The sequence below is a fragment of the Nyctereutes procyonoides genome, unplaced genomic scaffold (genome assembly GCF_905146905.1).
Source record: "Nyctereutes procyonoides isolate TBG_1078 unplaced genomic scaffold, NYPRO_anot_genome, whole genome shotgun sequence".
Lineage (NCBI taxonomy): Eukaryota > Metazoa > Chordata > Mammalia > Carnivora > Canidae > Nyctereutes > Nyctereutes procyonoides.
Genome location: NW_026575128.1, coordinates 2,648,462 through 2,666,492, shown reverse-complemented (window position 1 = coordinate 2,666,492; position 18,031 = coordinate 2,648,462). Strand labels below are relative to the sequence as shown.

The 18,031-nt window shown below is 38.1% G+C and overlaps 1 protein-coding gene across 1 annotated transcript in view; it reads left to right on the top strand.

The window, feature by feature from the left end:
• The window catches only part of SMAP2 (small ArfGAP2), a 47,454-nt gene that overhangs the window by 19,792 nt on the left and 9,631 nt on the right, over nt 1–18,031 (top strand). The window contains exons 2-6 of the mRNA XM_055341802.1: nt 10,995–11,128; nt 12,381–12,466; nt 13,448–13,526; nt 16,739–16,825; nt 17,826–17,907. Coding sequence (XP_055197777.1) covers nt 10,995–11,128; nt 12,381–12,466; nt 13,448–13,526; nt 16,739–16,825; nt 17,826–17,907 — 468 coding nt within the window. The remainder of the gene's footprint in view (nt 1–10,994; nt 11,129–12,380; nt 12,467–13,447; nt 13,527–16,738; nt 16,826–17,825; nt 17,908–18,031) is intronic.

The window sequence follows — 18,031 nt, the reverse complement described above, 5'->3', positions numbered from 1 at the left end:
CTGTTCCCACACTTTGCTTCTACCCTGCAGCTTCTTGGGAAAGCAGCTCTAGGCTTTCCTGAAGAGAAGTATTTTCAACCATACCATCCATTCTTTTCCTCTGAAGTTGTTCTACATTCTTCTGAGATGCTTTTAGTGTTTTTGGCACCAGTCACTAGGAATTGGAGAGATTTTGATGTATCTTTGAGTACTATGTATGTCCTTGAAGACAAACTGTCATCACTGCATGAAATGAAAGCTTAGGGGGCTCACTTTTCTGTTCTTTTTTTGAGAAAGGCTACTGTGTCTTCAAGTGAAGAGGTGAACATGTTCAGATTTGTTTTTGTTTTTGTTTTTTGCCATACTCTGTAACATCAGAGGCCTGGCCTCCATTGGAGGCATCAGCTTGTATAACCAGCCTAATCTTCTCATTGACTTTATGAGATTCCCCAACCCTAGGCAGAAAATCTTTTGACTGGCTCTTTCTCCCTCCTTAAAATATGTTGGCTCTTTACTATAAAAACAATCATAGCATCACATACCAGAACCTCTCAGGAAATCCCAAGAGACTTGGACCTTGTTTCAAGCTTTCAGACACCACCACCAAGAATCTTGCACAGCTGTTCCAAGACAGGCTGAAGGACCTCTGATTGGAATCAAGAATTCACCTCATCCAGGAGTCCCCCTGTCTGTGTCCTGTTCTTGAATGTGAAAAAGGCCTCTGGGTGTCTGTGGTTAGGATTTACCCTCAGACATTTCTCTGTGGCTGGAAATACCAGCTGGCACTGGTACACACAGTTTTAAGGGGAATTGGTGTCTTTATTGGTATATAGAAGTGAAGAGGGATCCCCGGGTGGCGCAGCGGTTTAGCGCCTGCCTTTGGCCCAGGGCGCGATCCTGGAGACCCAGGATTGAATCCCACGTCGGGCTCCCAGTGCATGGAGCCTGCTTCTCCCTCTGCCTATGTCTCTGCCTGCCTCTCTCTCTCTCTCTCTGTGACTATCATAAAAATAAATAAAAATTAAAAAAAAAGTGAAGAGAGGAGTAATAAGAATTGATTCTAGAAAGGCCCAGATCAGACAAGAATTTAAGCCATACTTAATTAAGGCCCTGAGTTTGGAATTCACTTGACCATGGGGGTCCAGTTATATGTCTTTTTTTTTTTTTAGTTATATGTCTTTAAATGAGGTGATAACATCAGAACATACCTTGCCAGAATGTTCTTTTTAGAGAGAGAGAGAGAAAAAAAAGAGAGACCATAGTAGGATCCATCCTTTCCCTTCTGAAATAATCTGAAGAGTTGAGTAATAATGATACAGGTTGGTTGATCTGGTAGTTTTTCATTACCAGAAACATCACATAGGTATGCACTGGTTACTATCCACAGCTGGCACAGACAGAAATGAAGAGTTACAGTATAACCTACAGTGAATCCGTACCTACTACTAACCAGGAAAATCAGAGTGGTGTGGACCTAAATTTGCTGAAAATTAACTGCCCTTTCTTTAGTCTTTTCAGAGTAGCTCAATGAATTTTAGAGATACTGTTACTACCTTTGAGAAGAGGTAGGTTTCAGAGATAATCTAATCTAGGTAAGGAAATTGACTCTTGGAGAAATGAATTGACTTGCCTGAAGTCAAACAGCTGATTAGTGGCACAGCTTAGATAACCCCTATCTTTAGCTGTGTGGATAGCAGGGGCTAAGTAAATAATATAAGCCATGTGTAAGCATGTTTCGGACTAGTTCAGAGCAAGTACTGGTTTTGCTAGGATATCAAGGAAATGAACAGCCAGTGTATAAAGTTGCTGAGGAAAGCTACTACACCCAGCTGTAGATATGTGCTTTGTTTTGGCCCCTGGCCCTTTGCCTATGTTATTATTTTGGACTTATTCCTTTAGGCTCTTTTTCAGTTGTATTTAATTTTTTGGTCCCTCTCTTGCCCAGGGCTGAGCACAGTAAAGCATATCCAGGTCTGTAAGCACTGCTAACACCTATGGAAAGATGAAGAATGTTTACTTGCCTGTTGATTTCTTAGCCTTAATGTCTTTAGAGAAAACACAAGTTACTGCTGAAATACGTTTAGGCTTCACTAACCTTTTTCAGGTTACCTGGTAGGAGGATAATGTTGCTTTGCTTCATCTCCACTGATGTCCTAGCAATCTGATTGCTAGTTCTGTTCTATCACTGACCTCCTGGGTTGAGTTGGCTCATTGTCCTGTATTTGGTTGAGTGTATGATTAGCTGCTATCTTCTGCTAGAATCTCCAAACTTCCATCTTTATCTTGCATGCCTTGTTATTTTATATAAATATAGGAGCAGTCTAGAAGCAGCACCAGAAGATTCAAATGCAGAATAATGGGACTCAGTATAAGGAAGGCATCTCTAATAGTACCATCCAACAGTAAACGTGACTACCTTTTATTTTTATTTATTTTATTTATTTATTTATTTATTTTATTTATTTATTTTACGTGACTACCTTTTAAAAAGGTACATAACTTACTTAGCACTGGACCTGTTCAAGGAGGACCCAGATGGTTTCCTGTAGAAAGATCTCCCGTACTCAGTCAGGGATTATGAGACTCAGTGACTTCTAAGGTTCTTTCTACCTCTGATTTTCCAATTTAAAATTCCTTGTAGTGGGATGCCTGGGTGGCTCAGCGGTTAAGTGTCTGCCTTCAGCTCAGGGTGTGATCCTGGAGTCCTGGGATTGAGTTCCACGTGGGCTCCCTCCTCCAGGGAGCCTACTTCTCTTCTTCCTCTGCCTGTGTCTCTGCCTCTCTCTGTGTCTCTCATGAATAAATAAATAAAATCTTTAAAAAAAATTCCTTGTAGTGTTTACCTTTATTCTCTAATCAATCTCAGAAATATTTCAACTTGCTTTGTCTCAGACTTTTAAAAAGCTTAACTTCTGCTTTTTTCAAATACATGAACGTGGACAGTGTCTTTTTTTGTAAAAGGAAACAGCATTTTTGCAAGACAGACCGGATGGAAAGGAACTTTTCTTGCAGAACATTCTGAGAGCAGAGGTTGATTGAGTAAGCCCTTATTTTGATCTGATAGTTCCTTAAAATGTTCATACACATAGAAGTTCAAAGTTACTGTTTATTGTTACTTTGGAATAGAGAAGTAAGTGAATTTTCTTTTGTGTAGATGAAAATAGGCTGGTAAACAACACCTCTCAACAGCTTTACTTAATTTCTCCAAGATGGCATTTCTATGTATTCTTTGTAGTGAATTGGGGTAAAAGAGACATGATGAGTGGAATGAGGTAACTAGCTTAGAATTGTTCTTCATATAATCATTGCTTCTTCATCACTTTGACTCCCAAATTTCATGTTGGAGTTAATGACAGGCCGAGTCAAATAACCTGTTTCAAACCAGAGTTTGTTGATTTAGCTTCTTCCTCATGTGTCTTTCGCATTCAAACCAGTTTTCAGTGCCAGTCACAGGGTCCATAAACTGAATTTGATTTAGTTCTTTATTCTTTAGGTTCATCAAGACCTAACATCTTCATAAATTGATTATCTCATGTTGCATTTTCAGAGCCATTGAACATCAAACAGGAAGGGATTCCCCAAATTACCTACAAATCAGCTAGTAGAACTGTGGTAGTAGAAGTGACTTGGGGCTTGTGGTTTGCCCACCTGCTGGCCATCCCTGAGAGGTAGTCATCCAGTCTCTGCTTTAACACCTGCACTCACTGGATTCTCCCATTTCTGGAGAGGCTGCATTTGTTTTCACACAGTCTTAATTGTTACAGATTTCTTCCTCAGAGTGTGCTAAGATTAACTTCTACTCAGTGGTGCTAGTTCTGCCTTTGGAGCCTCACCAAAGTAACCTAATCCCTTTTCTGTGTGGTAGCTTCACCTTTAAGGCATTTGAAAACATCTTCTCCCTTCATTTTGCAAAACAGGAAAAAACGTATACCTTTATCTTATTGATGACTTCACTTTACAAATATTGATTTTTGGATGTACCGTTTGCAAGCATCCTGCTAAGTATTTGAGATAAATGATGAAGGAGTATGGTCCTTGCCTTCTAGAGCCCACAGTCTATTTAGGGCAAGAAAGACTTGTAAGCAACTAGCTATAATAAGATACTAAGTGTTAGAAGAGCAAAGCAAACTGACAATTAGCCATGAAGGTCAACATTTATTCCATTTGAGGGCTTCACAGAGGAGGTAACATTGATTTGATGTTTGTGAAGCAGGAAATGGGGAGAAAGCCATTCCAGGTAGGAAGAATGGTATAGGCAAACAGGTGTGAGTACATGGCAAATTTCAGAATGATGATTTGCTCAGCATACGTAAAGCACAAGCTCCTAAACAGCTTTATAAATCATGTTAAGGAATTTCTGCCTTTCCTGCAGCCAATAAGGAGTCATGGATGGCTGTGTTGTTTTTAAAATACCTGTACTGTTTTTTCTTATTATAAAAGTAATACAAGCTCATTGCAAATAATCCAGTGATTATCTATAAAAATATAGAGAAGAATATGTTTCACAACCCTACTACCTAGAAATGTAATAGCTTTTGTTATTTTACATATGTTCCTCTAGACATTTTTTCTGTGCATATGTATATATTTATTCACACTCTTAAACAAAAATGGAATTGTTCTGCATATATGGTTTTTTTTTTAGAGCTTTTATTTATTTGAGAGAGAGAGAATGTGTGTGAAAGAGAGAGCATAAACGGGGGAGGGGCAGAGGGAGAAACAGACTCCCCACTGAGTAGGGAACTCTATTCCAATTCTGGACTCCATCCCAGGATCCTGGGATCATGATCTGAGCCGAAGGCAGACACTAAACCGACTGAGCCACCAGGTGCCCTGCATATACTGTTATAAAACTGGATTTTAAAATTAGAATAACATGGGGGCGTGCCTGGCTGGCTCCGTTGATGGAGCATGCAACTCTTGATGTGGGGGTTTTAGGTTTGAGCCCTATGTTGGGTGTAGAGATTACTTTAAAATCTTTTATGTTGCAGTTAAGATATTTTCATTAATACAATCAGGATATAGAACATTTCCATTGGGGAAAGCTGGGGAAAGGGTACACAAGATCTCTCTGTATTATTTCTCACAACTGCATGTGAGTCTACAATTTTCTTTAAAAAATTAGCTAACATAAAAAACCTTTTAAAAATTAGCATAACATGGAAATATTTATATATTCTACTATATTTATATAATCTGTCATTTCTAATTTTATTAAATCATTCTTAATATATTCGTGTTTTTAATATATTTCTTTGGCTTCTTGACCTCTTGTTTCCCTGATGAATTCTTACCTGTTCTTTCCCTGTTGAATTGAGTGGGTTTGGAGGGGGGAGTCAAAGGATTTACTTATTTTAAAATAATTTTTAAATAAATTTTGCCTCTGTGAGGAACTGTGCTGTGCCCTGGGAACATGACAGTGAACATCACAGGTCTGCTGTCTCTTGTGGCACTCACAGTTTAGTGGGAAAGATGTGTTAAAACATCACACAAAAATGATAAAGTGTGGTACGATTTAGGAAAAAGTAAAAGATAAATGAAAGTTTGTAACCTTTAATAGGTCCTATCTCATACTGATTTACATCAAATCATGTACAGATCAAATGGTATATTTGAGATTTGCTTCAAAATGTTCCAAGGTTGGGAGAAAGGGAAAGTGTGTGGGAGTAGAGCTGAAAAACCATTGGCCAGAGGTTGATAATTGCAGAAGATGGTGGTTAATTATACTCTGCTTTTGTGTGTTTGAAATTTTCCATAATAAAATGCAAAAACTAGAGAAAAAGATGGAAGAGAGATTATCGTCTGGTTTAGATTGGGGGGGGGGCAAGGAAAGGTTCCTTTGAAGAAGAAACTTTTCAGCTGAGACCTTGATACACATAGGAGTCCACCAGGCTACTAGTGGCGGATGGTGGTTAGGGAAGGATATTTTTAGGCAGTGGGGTCAGTGTGTACAAAGGCCAAAAGCCCTAAGTAAGGAACATGTTGGTGCTTTGAGGAAATGAAAGAAGACTGGTGTCAGAGAGGCTGGGGAAGTGGGCGTGGGCCAGATCACTTAGATTTTGGAGACTGTGTTAAGGATTTTATTCTTTAACCCAACATGATAGGAAGAAGCCTTTCACAGAAAGGTTTGGGCAGCCGAATGACAAGATCGCTTGTGCCTCCCTAAGAGTTCAAGCTGGCTGTTTTGTGGAGAATGGTTTTGGTTTAGGGCTAGAGGGACAGAGAACATAAAAGTGAAAGTGGAGAGACATCAGGAGGTTATTGCACTAGTCTAGATCTGGAGACTTCATATTAGAGAAGTAGGGTTGCTGATGGAGAGGAGGGATACTGAACTGAGATATTTCAGTCTTGGTGATGATGTAGATATGGAGGCTGAAAGAGAAAGCTATACATTTCTGACCGATACAGTTAAATGGGTGAAGGTGTAATTGACTAAGATCCTGAGAAGAATGGAAGAAGAGCAAGTTTTGTGGCAAGAGATTGAGAGCTCAGTTTGGAATATGTCATTCAGAAAATTCCCACCAGTCTTCATTTTCATATCTCTATATGAGTCCTGTGTAAGGTTTATATTCGGGCTTCCGATCTGTATAGATTTGAGTTTTAGAAAGATTATTCTGGTAGGAGGCTGGAGACCAGTTAGTCCATGAGCTCTTTGAATCAGGGGATCTCATCTCTACTGTCCCTGCCTTTGTATCCCTAGGACCTACGCAGGGCAAAGTGTTTGGCACATAGTAGGTACTCAGTAAATAATGTTCAAGGAATGAGTACTTACAGATGAGATAGATTTAAGTAGAGATTGATAGATTTGGGGAGTTTCAACAGGGCTTGGATGTAAGGTGTGTGTGTGTGTGTGTTTGTTTTTCTGGCAAGTCTCAGTAAATGTAGCCTTTGATTTATCAGTGTGTCTTTCTTTTGCTCAATATTTATTTGTTTAGAACTCTATAGGTTAGAGATCAGCAAGCTGTAATTATTATAATAGTAGTTTCAAGCTATCTGTTACTCTAGTTTTCTTCTCTCTGTTGACCTCTCAAGCCTAGAACCCTTTAAAGCTAACAGCTCTGGTGGTGGGGGAAGTTGTAGCAACAAAGGAAATTTACAGCAGGGCAGCAGTAGTTGGTATGTAGAAGTTGTCCAGTAGTTGAATGTAAATAGGATTTATTTACATGCTTTCCATTTTACAAATGGAAACATAAGCCCTAGAGAGACTTGTCAGAACACATGCAACTAACTAGTCAGTGTAAGCCCAGATTTCCCTGATCCTGGGCTGGTACTTACTACAGCCAGATTCTTGACAGATCAGCCAAATCCATATACTTAAAATTTTTTCAGTTTGCTTATTGCAGAGTGATTATATGTTAGTTTTAACATTACTTAATGCTTCTGGAGCCTGCTCTTAGGCGCCTGTGGAATATGTTCACTTAACTATGACCTTGTTCTTGTGTTGCGCTAATTGCTACCAGTTTATATTATTTCTGTAGCTTGTTTGCTTTCAAAATAGTTCAGAATATTGCCTCCCAGAGTCTCTTTACATTTTCAGCTTTGAAGGGGTATCTTCTGTATTTCCTCCTCCATTGCCATGACCCATGTGTATTGAACAATTGTTTTATCTTGGCAAACTTATCAGATTTAAGTAGGCTGGCCTTGTTGCAGCAATCCCAGGTACTGTGGAATTCAAGTATGTCAGGTTGACAGTTTGGGGCCTTTGTAGGTTCTGTGAATACCTGTGTGGGCACAAAGGCAGGGTGGGGGAGGACAGCAGAGAAGGGGAATGGGTGGGGCTTTAGGTAGTATATTTTCTTTTTTTTTTTTTAAAGGAATTAACTTTTTTTTAAATTTTTTTTAAATTTTTATTTATTTATGATAGTCACACAGAGAGAGAGAGAGGCAGAGACACAGGCAGAGGGAGAAGCAGGCTCCATGCACCAGGAGCCCGATGTGGGATTCGATCCCAGGTCTCCAGGATCGCGCCCTGGGCCAAAGGCAGGCGCCAAACCGCTGCGCCACCCAGGGATCCCGGTAGTATATTTTCAAGGAATATTTTCAGGCAAATAAAGGAATCTGCTTATAAAATTTAATGGTTTTTAGAAGATTTGAAATTGGATCCAGGGTAAATTTTTTCTTTCAGATAGATATTCAGTCAGTCAGTTTTGGTTCAGACATTTTAGAACTGGAATTCATATTCCTGTCTAAAAAGAAGTATTCTGTGGTGTTGCATAGACTGTTGGCATATGCATATTAATGAGCTAACTAGCCTTTATAGGGAAGATGATGAATGGGAAACGGGTTCTGGAAATCTCGTTCTACAGCATATCATTACATGTAGCTCTCTTATATTATCGTCCCTCTGTATTCTGTGAGGGACACATTTTATAGATGAGGAAACTAACACTTAAAAAGTTTTAGTAGCTCTCTGAAGGTCACACAGCTAATTATTGATGGAACTGACATTCAAACCTAAGCTTTTTCTGGCTGCAAAAATTGTACTTTTAATAATGACACTGTTTTCCCACACTTTCAGCTATATAAAAGTAACTTTTATCTTTTACGTTTTCCTCTTCTCCAATTTCATAATCTTTTATGGAGCGTGCAGTTATTGACTAATCAATCTAGTAGCTTAAAACTAGAGGAGGCTGAGTGAGCTAGAACTGTCACTATTTCACTGGGAAGATGTGGACAGATGGATGTGGGAGGGGAGCAGAGGAGTTTTGTAATAATGAAACTATTATTGCCTGCATTTCTTTTTTTAAAATATTTATTTATTTATTTATTTATTTATTTATTTATTTATTTATTTATTTATTTATTTATTTATTTGAGACTTGTGTGCACGAGAGAGGCAGAGACTCTACTCTAGGTAGAGGTAGGTAGAGGTAGAAACAGGCTCCCTGTGGGGAGCGTGATGCGGGACTGGATCCCAGGATTCAGGGATCACGACTTGAGCCGAAGGCAGATGCTCAGCACTGAGCCACCCAGGCATTCCTATTGCCTGCATTTCTGTACTGAGGCCTTGTTTGTGGCTCCAGAGTATCAGTTCTTGGTTTTGTATTCCTCAGAGGGCAAAGGGACTTTACATACTCTGTAATGGGAGCTGGAGAAATTCCACAGCTGTGACAGTGACTTAGATGATTGGAAATCACCTTCTCTGGACTTAGGGCCTGGAAGCAAACAGTGTAACATTCTACAGCCAACTTTTAATTAGCGTGCCTTCTGATTGTATTAGCAAACAAATGTATTTTAACTATCTCGTCATGAGTTCTAGAATCTAGACAAAGAGAAAATGGTAAAGAAACATGAAATACTAACTTTTGGTCCATTTTTAATTCTATATAATGTAAATCTTCTGCATATCCCTTTATGAAAACTGTAGCACAAAGTAGACACACAACACCATAAGAAACCTCATTCATATCCGTTTAGGCTTTTCATTTTGTTTCTATATAGCCCCCTACCACTGAAAGATGTGTGTTAATCATTTGTGTGTATTAACTATATGGCAGACCTATGCCAATCTATATAGGGATTTCAAGGGACTGAAAGTCTTTTTAGAAGATAAATCTGAGCCTATCAAGATAGTAGCAATAAGAAGGTATTTGGATAAAATTTCAGGCAGAGATCACCACCTGGTGGTTATAGGGAGAATTTGAGCTTTCTGTATTCATTGTATTTGCATAATACCAGAATGATCTAAAAAATTACATTCTTATTTATAATAATCATGAATTCATATTTCTAAGAATGATTTTATGCCATACAATTCTAGCATTGCTTCATTAAAATGGTTATCAAAACCTGCAGACCAACTAAGTGATTGTGTCTGGCAGAACTGAAGTCTGGTGCCCTTGGCTCCTGCAACAGGTCCTATTTATCTCTGTAAAAAATCAGTTGGTGTCTTTTCACTCTTTATTACAACCTCTAATTTTGATACCATGCTTATTTTATGTGGTAAATTTCTGCCTAGTGGAATGATAGAGAAAGAAATATTAGTGATTTTTCAGTATTTTTGGGCAGGTATCATATAAAAGCAAGTTGTTTTTTTCCTGTATAAAAATTATGAAGAGGAGTTTGATAATTTTCCGGAGTGATTATTAGAATGAGCAAAGTTGTCAAGGGATGGGAGATTACATAACAGTTTTTTATTAAAATATATATTTGAGATTTCTTTTTTATTTGCAATAGGCATCTTTGTTATTTGACAATCTTGAATTGAGATAATTCTGTAGTTGGGTAAAGTAGGGACACCAGCTCAAGGGGAGAGGATCCTATTAAGTTAATCAGGATGCATATTTTATAGGCCAGGTGGGGAGGGGAAGATAAACAAAGTTTTAAATTTCAGGCTGAGACTTGGGCTGGCATGGCAAAGCCATGTATCTTTTTTCCTGGTAGGAAAACTGTATCCAGGCCCCAGCACCACTGAAAAGTTTCCTGAGAGAAGGCTATTCATGCAAGATACTAAATAGAATGTGACATGACTTCGCACTGTTCTCCTGGGATTTTTAAAAATATAAATAACAGTATTATAACATCTGCCTTTTAGCAGTCATATTATCAGACCCTGTAAAAAGCTGCTCCATACACATATGCCCACATATTGTATAATTCCACTTGCATGAAATATCCCAGATTGTCAAATCTATAGAGACAGAGACATGTGTTTGTCAGGGGCCTGGTGGGGAGGAGTTGAAAGGAAATGGGGAGTGCCTTATATTAGGTTTGCAATTTCTTTTTGGAGTGATAAAAATGTTTTGGAATTAAATAGTGGTAATGGTTGCACAAATCTGTGAATATACTGAAAAGCCACTGTACGGTCTATTCCCTTAAATTTAAACTAAACCTTAAAAAAAAAAAAAGCGCTGATCCATGGAGGAGTGAACAAATCCAATAAAAAGGGTGAATGTGGTAACCGTTCTCTCATTTATGTTCTAGCAGAATGCCTGCCTGATAATCTAAATATTCCAACTTGGGTCTTGAATGTTGTTTTAATTTGTATTTTATTGCCCTGTTCCTGACCTTCACAGGGCCACGATGGGCCTCCTGGAACATTGGTGTGTTCATCTGCATTCGATGTGCTGGAATCCACAGGAATCTGGGGGTGCACATTTCCAGGGTAAAATCAGTTAACCTTGACCAGTGGACTCAAGAACAAATTCAGGTACTTACATAGCCCAGCAGTGAGTCAGCTGCTTCTATTTCCATGTAAGAGTAGTTCCATATGAATTTTCAGTCAAATTGGGCACAAAGATGAAGATAAAGGAAAAATTTAGTTGTGAAACACTTATGTCAGATTTTTATACCTTAATAGAGAAATTTTTTCCTTTTTCTATTTAAGATATGAGTTTATTCTACCCATATTTTACCTTCTTCAGAACACAAAGTCTGTGGTCTAGGATTCTGTGAATATACCCCCAATGTCTAAAGGGGGATCTTTGGATTATTTTCTAAGGCCCCTGGCATTTGCAGATCTAGCATTTGTAGTTTTCGATAGTCACACACAAATCCTCCAACTTACAGACATAATATTTTATTGCTAAATCGTGTATGTGAATCTTGCGTGCTGTTAGGTTGGTGGGCTGGGATTAAGACACGTAAGTTAGTCTAGCAGACTTAAGATCTGCACCTCTACATGGCTTCATTTTTCTCTATTCTCTTCCTGCATAGAAACTTTTAGAAGTAATTAAAACTTTTTTTTTTCTTTTTTGAGGAGTGGGGATGGGAGAAAGGGTCTAAAGAAAACAGTTGCTAAAGTTGGTGATAGAAATAAGAGGTTATTCTTAGCCAGAAAATGGCTTTAGAAATTACATTAGGCTGCTTTTATAGATTCACTAAAAGTCTAAAAGATTAGTTATATTTTTCACTTATCCTTTATCTTATGAAGGAATTTACATGCCATGAAGGTATTTGGGAATTTGAAAATTTAAAAAACCTTGGGATTTGCCCCTCACAAGTGTTAAGGAGTCTATTTCAAAGGCCAAATGGGAAACACATTTATTGGTAATAAAGCTGAATAGTTTAATTAATAGTATAAACTCAAAATTGTAGTTATTGCTCAATTATTGCCTGCCTGATTAGGTACTGATTATTGCCTATCAAGTAGACATTTTAATTGGTAGTTATGTGTCTTGGGGTTTCAAATGGGGTCTTGAATTATTACTGAATTAAGTGTATCCTGTCAGACAAATTTTTCAATAAAAAGAACTAAGGTGGAGGGGGCAGGAAGGACAACCATGAGGGCAAATGATTGGTAATAGAGACCATCGTGGGCTAGAAATCAGAGTATGCACATAGATCTTGGTTCTGCCACTATCAGGTTGGTTCTTCAGTTGTAAAATGCTGCAGTTGGGCAAGAAACTTTTCAAGTCTTTCCTCATCTGACGTTCCATGTTTCCACACCTCTCTGATTGCAGTGCATGCAAGAGATGGGGAATGGAAAGGCAAACCGACTTTATGAAGCCTACCTTCCTGAGACTTTTCGCCGACCTCAAATAGACCCGTATCTTTTTTTGGAGCAAGTTAGAAGGCTGAGTGGTATTTTGGTGTTTTGGGAGAGTCACACAAGACTCAAGCCCCTTGATCTGACTGGGCCCTCTCTATGTGGTTTAGTCAAAGTCTTGCTTTTCCCTTTCCTGCCACCAACACATACAAAAAGTATACTTTCTAATGTCGGAATGGTGCTGTCACACGGGGAAGACTCATTCAGGAATTAAGACTGCAGTGGTTCACTGTGAATTCTCCCATAAAGTGACATCTCTGATAGTTTTTGGATCTTTGAAACTATTGTGTGTTAAAAAGAATAGATTACTGTGCTGTATTGAATCAGCAAAACTACCATTCACTTTTTAATGCCTTTTCTATGTCCTGTGTGAAAGAATGAACTATTGTTGACCAGTTAGTAACTTTCTTCCCTCATCCTTTCAACAGGGGATAGCACCCTACTCACAAAACCAAATCTAAAGGCAGTGCTTCTCTAAATGTTGTTTATAGACTGTCTTGTTAGAGTTTGCTTTTTGTTGGGTGCAGGTGGAACCTGTTAAAATGCAGATTTGGGACCCTGCAGAAGACACACCAATCAGAATCTGGTAGCGGGGCACAAGGGTTTATAGTTTTAAGGGGTACTCGAGTGCATTTATTTAAGGCCTGTTGACCTAAAGACTTTAAAATAGATAATTTCCTGCTTTACCTGTATTCTAGAAGAGCCACAGGTTCCTCTTATGTCATTATGAAGACTAATCCCATTTGCTGCTGTGATTATCCTGAAGGAAACTCATAGGAAGTGGTGATTCCCCGCAGTAACCATGAAGGAGGCATTTTAAAGTTTTGGTCAGGGAACTGCATGTGAAGAAACACAGGAGCCATATGGAGAAACCAGCCAGGAGGGAGAGAGAGAACAACATTCCATTGAATACAGATCGACCTGTGATAGTCATACTGTGGGAAAGATTTGTTTGATTTATCCTTAATAAGCTTTTTCCAGAGCTGTCGAGGGATTTATTCGGGATAAATATGAGAAGAAGAAATACATGGACCGAAGTTTGGACATCAATGCCTTTAGGGTTGGTTATAAATCTTTCAAGCTTTGCTCAAAATGAGTAATTTGCTTTACATCAGGCCAGGGAAGAATTTGAGAAGTGCTACCAAAATACTCCAAAAACATTAAAAAAAAAAAGTAGAAAGAAAGCCAGTTATTGAATCAAGAGTACAAGATATCATGGAACAGACTTTCATGTCAGGGATGGAGAGGGCAAACCATCAGTGAGTTCTTTGCCTTGGTCTGTATTTAGGTTTAGTGATTCCCAGTTCCAAATTATTTCTTCAAATGGACTCGTTGGCCATACTAGATCAAACAGTAATATGTGTGTATGTATGTGTATAAATGTGTGTGTATATATGTATTTTTATCTGTAAATGAAGTCTACAAAATTAACTAAATCATCAGAGTTTTCTTCAGTTTGACCAGCATATATTTCCAGTGTGTTGATGGACTAATTGCCAATGGGACCTATTCCTGAGAAGGGTTTTAAAGGGGGACTACCACTTTCCATCCTAGGCATGTGGTTAGAATCTGAAATACAGAGTCTGGTAACTAGGACAAGTATAATATACAGGAGGAAATACAAATTATTCCTGGAAGAAGAAAAGGTGCCTGGCTAATGACAACTAAAGAGTCGCCAATATGACAACCTAAGAAAGCCTTTAATAAGATTCTACAGCAAATTTGCTTAGGAATAATTGACTATTTCTTTAGCTACAAAAGTACAGAGAGTATAGGATTCTCCAGTTCTAGCAAGTCTTATCTACCTACCTACCTACTACCTATTTATCTATCAATCTATCTTGTTTTGTATTTTAACAGAGGATATACAGGCCTCTAAGTCCTTCCAGGTAACTTAAAGTCAAACTAATTGGAATCTGTTCCAGATTGATCTTTAGGCTGTGAAAAGGGGCATCAACTGGTAGGTGAGTTTCAATGTAGGCAAGTAAGTGCAAGGTAGTACATTTAGTTAGGTAAAGATAATTCCTTCTCAACTTAGTGTGAAGGACTCTTACTTCATAGTCATCCAGAAAAGGGACGTGGAATTTGTCATAACTGTTCTGTGAAATAATCAACCCAGTGTACAGCCACAGCTTGGATGGCATCATCAGAAAAGTTTGGAACCAAAGCACACACGTTTCCTTTCATTTGTAGAAAACTGTGATCTGTTTGCTTAGCTTTTGTTCATTGTACCAAAAGATATGAAATCACAACGAGGTCAGAAAAGAGTATCTGAGATAATCCAAAAGATGAGGGAGGAGGAAGGAGTTGCCAAATGAAGATAGTGTCCATTCATAATTATGTTGCAGGTGTACTGTACCCATGTAAACAGCCTGTTATACTCACTGCATATTTTCACTTAGGAAAGAAATAGCTCCTGTTTACCAAAAAGCTTTTCCAAGAATTTTTTATTTGGTGTACTTAGTTTCTAAAAATATTCTTGTGAAGATTTATATGCCAAGAATTAATATTTGCTAAGTGAAGACAGTTAATATCAAATTGAAAAAAAGTGGCTCTGTTATTTAGAGTATTATTTTTAAATGGACAGTAAAGCATTTTTAACTTCAAGAAATAAAGTGTTCTGTATTAAAGCACTACATCATGTATGAAAAAGACATAGCCACATGTGTTCTTTGTGATTATAATATTATATTACAGATAACATGAAAATTAAAGTGGAAAATCCATGCCTACCTTTATAATCTTTACCAGTGATTATCACTTTGGTGTATTCCCTCTTTTTTGTAGTTACTTTTAGGAAGCATAATTATATAGTTATAACTATTATTTTCATTCAATTTAGCATATCCTGTATATTTATGTTACTTATGTAGCATTCCTAACTTTAATTTTTTATTTTTTTATTTATTCATGAGAGAGAGAGAGAGAGAGACAGAGGCAGAGGCAGAGGGAGAAGCAGGCTCCATGCAGGGAGCCTGATGCGGGACTTGATCCTGGGTCTCCAGGATCAGGCCCTGGGCTGAAGGCAGGTGCTGAACCGCTGAGCCACCCAGGCTGCCCTTCATTATAACTTTGAATTGTTGCATCCTCCAATGAGTAACTAGATCACAATATATTTTACCATTCTCCTTCTGTGGAGGAGACAGTATAGAAGACAAGAAAGGTTGTTTAAATTTTTCTTCAGCATAAATAATTATGGGATGAACTTCTTGGTGCATAGGTTATATTTCCACATTTTGGATTATTTTTTTAAAGATTCATTACAAGATATAGTATTATCTAGGGCAAAGGGCTTCATTATTTGTCTCTTCCTATTTTTGCCAGTATACTTTCTGGAGGTTGTACTGTTTATACTGTCTTCTCAGCATTATATAAGAGTGCTAGTTTTACTCCATCCCTATCAACATTAGGTATTATTGAGATTTTTCTTTCCTCAAAAAAGTATTTTAGGTTTCACTTTTTCATCATTGGCAAGACTGAACATCTTTTTGAATGCACTTCGTTTTATATGCCTGTGTTTTTAAGTTTACTCAGTGTTTCTGTTTTGCATTTAGATGTTTCTTTGATGTTAAAAACGAGACCAGTAGCATTATAATCTGTGACAGTATTATGAAACTGCCTCTGGAAGTAACAAAAACTGAGAGAGACTTTCTCATCTTTTATTTTTGATGTGCTTTTTTTATTATTTTATTCAGACAACTCATTGAGGACACTCTAGAAGGGATACTTTAATCCTTTTACTCTTTTTTTTGGGGGGGGGCCTTATTTCCTTAATTTTTGTTTTCCTAATCTTTAAGCTTGAAATTATAGTTTCTGATATTAAAAAAGGAGATGAAGATTGAGAGAATTTATGATTGAATTTAAAATCACAAAGGATGTATGTCAAGTAAGATGAACATGAATTTATTTACTGGTGTACCAAGATGAGGGAGGACCCCTCAAAGCATGAGCAAGTTTAACTTAGGGTCACAGAGGGGCAGCAACCTGGTGAAACATTTTTAACTTCTGTAGGTAGCCTGGGCTCACATTTCAGGAGTCATAGGTAAGTCAGACAGAACGAGGAGATACTAAATGATATGTGAAAGATGCCTCTTAAAGCATTGAGGCTAATGTGGAAGAGGTAGTTCTGATGCCCCATACAAAGACACCTCCGAGTTTGTCAGACTCCTTAATAAGATTCAAAAATAATTTTTTGTGTCCTTTTTGCACATTTGGAATTATAATTTGTTACCATGGGGCCTGTGTTCTTTGTCTTATGTTGTTGAATCATAGAAAGAAAAAGATGACAAGTGGAAAAGAGGAAGTGAACCAGCTCCAGAAAAAAAAATGGAACCTGTTGTTTTTGAGAAAGTTAAAATGGTAAGTGGGAAAGTCCTTGCACTGGGTGGATGGCCTCAGGTGTGTTTATATGTGGAAAGATGGGGTAGCAGGCCTCCTGGTGGGTGGGGTGGGGTCGATAGCCTATTGCACCATTTTACCTGGGGCCAAAGGGTTCCACTGCTGCCATTTCTCATGCTTTCCCCATTACCTTGTTGTTGCCCAGTCTGCTCTGTGACACTTCTCTTTGGGACCAGTTGGGAGTTTGGGAACTGTATTTGTCCTGTCTGAGCAAGAGGCACATTCCATGCCATAATGTGGTGACTGTGTGATACCTCCTGAGCAGATGTTACCTGCATCGTTCTCTCATTAGGCCCTCTTTACCTCATTTTCCTGTTACAGTTAAGAACAGTCCAGAAGCCTGGCCATACTAACCCATTTTAATCCTTCTTGTATGTCATTTTGAAGTAGACACCTTTCTTTTTTCACAGGACATTGTGACTGTAGTAGTAGATACTCTTAAGAGCTTGCAATCTTGGGAGAGAGGACTTTTTACTATTTGCTTAAGGAAGAGTCTTTTATTATTCTGAATCACACTGTCTGCAGAACAGTCATTAATGATACTGGCAGAATGAATTAGGTAATCTTTAAATCGATCTCCCTTTTGGTATTAAAGGCTTTCTAATCACTGGGAGATTTGTTGGCTCTTGGCTCTTGTACCATCAGACACTTACCTTTATTCTTGGCTTTTCCTGGGACCAAAACCTGCTATTTTTGTTGGATCTTTTGATCTGTGGTTGCCTTGGTTTCAGAAAGCCAAACAAGCACAGATGATTTCTTTTTCACTTTAGGTTTGGTTTATGCACTTTTGTTTCCTGACTTGATTCTTTTACCTGCCACTTCCTGAATTTTCTTTCTTTGGTAGTAACTCCTTGAATAATAGTGGCCAGACCACAAGAACACCTGTGTCCTTACAGTGACAAAGGAAAAAAATGTTCAAAAACATCTGATTTTTTCTTTCTTTAACATATTTTCACCTTAGCCACAGAAAAAAGAAGATCCACAGCTACCTCGGAAAAGCTCCCCGAAATCCTCAGCACCTGTCATGGATTTGTTGGGCCTTGGTAAGAGTTAGATGTTTCCACTCCAATAATCTTACAAATTATGATGAATTCCCTGTCACCCTGGGAAGATAGGTACTGTTGGGATTCTTTAGTTTGTTTCTTCATCGTTAAGATTGTTCTCTTA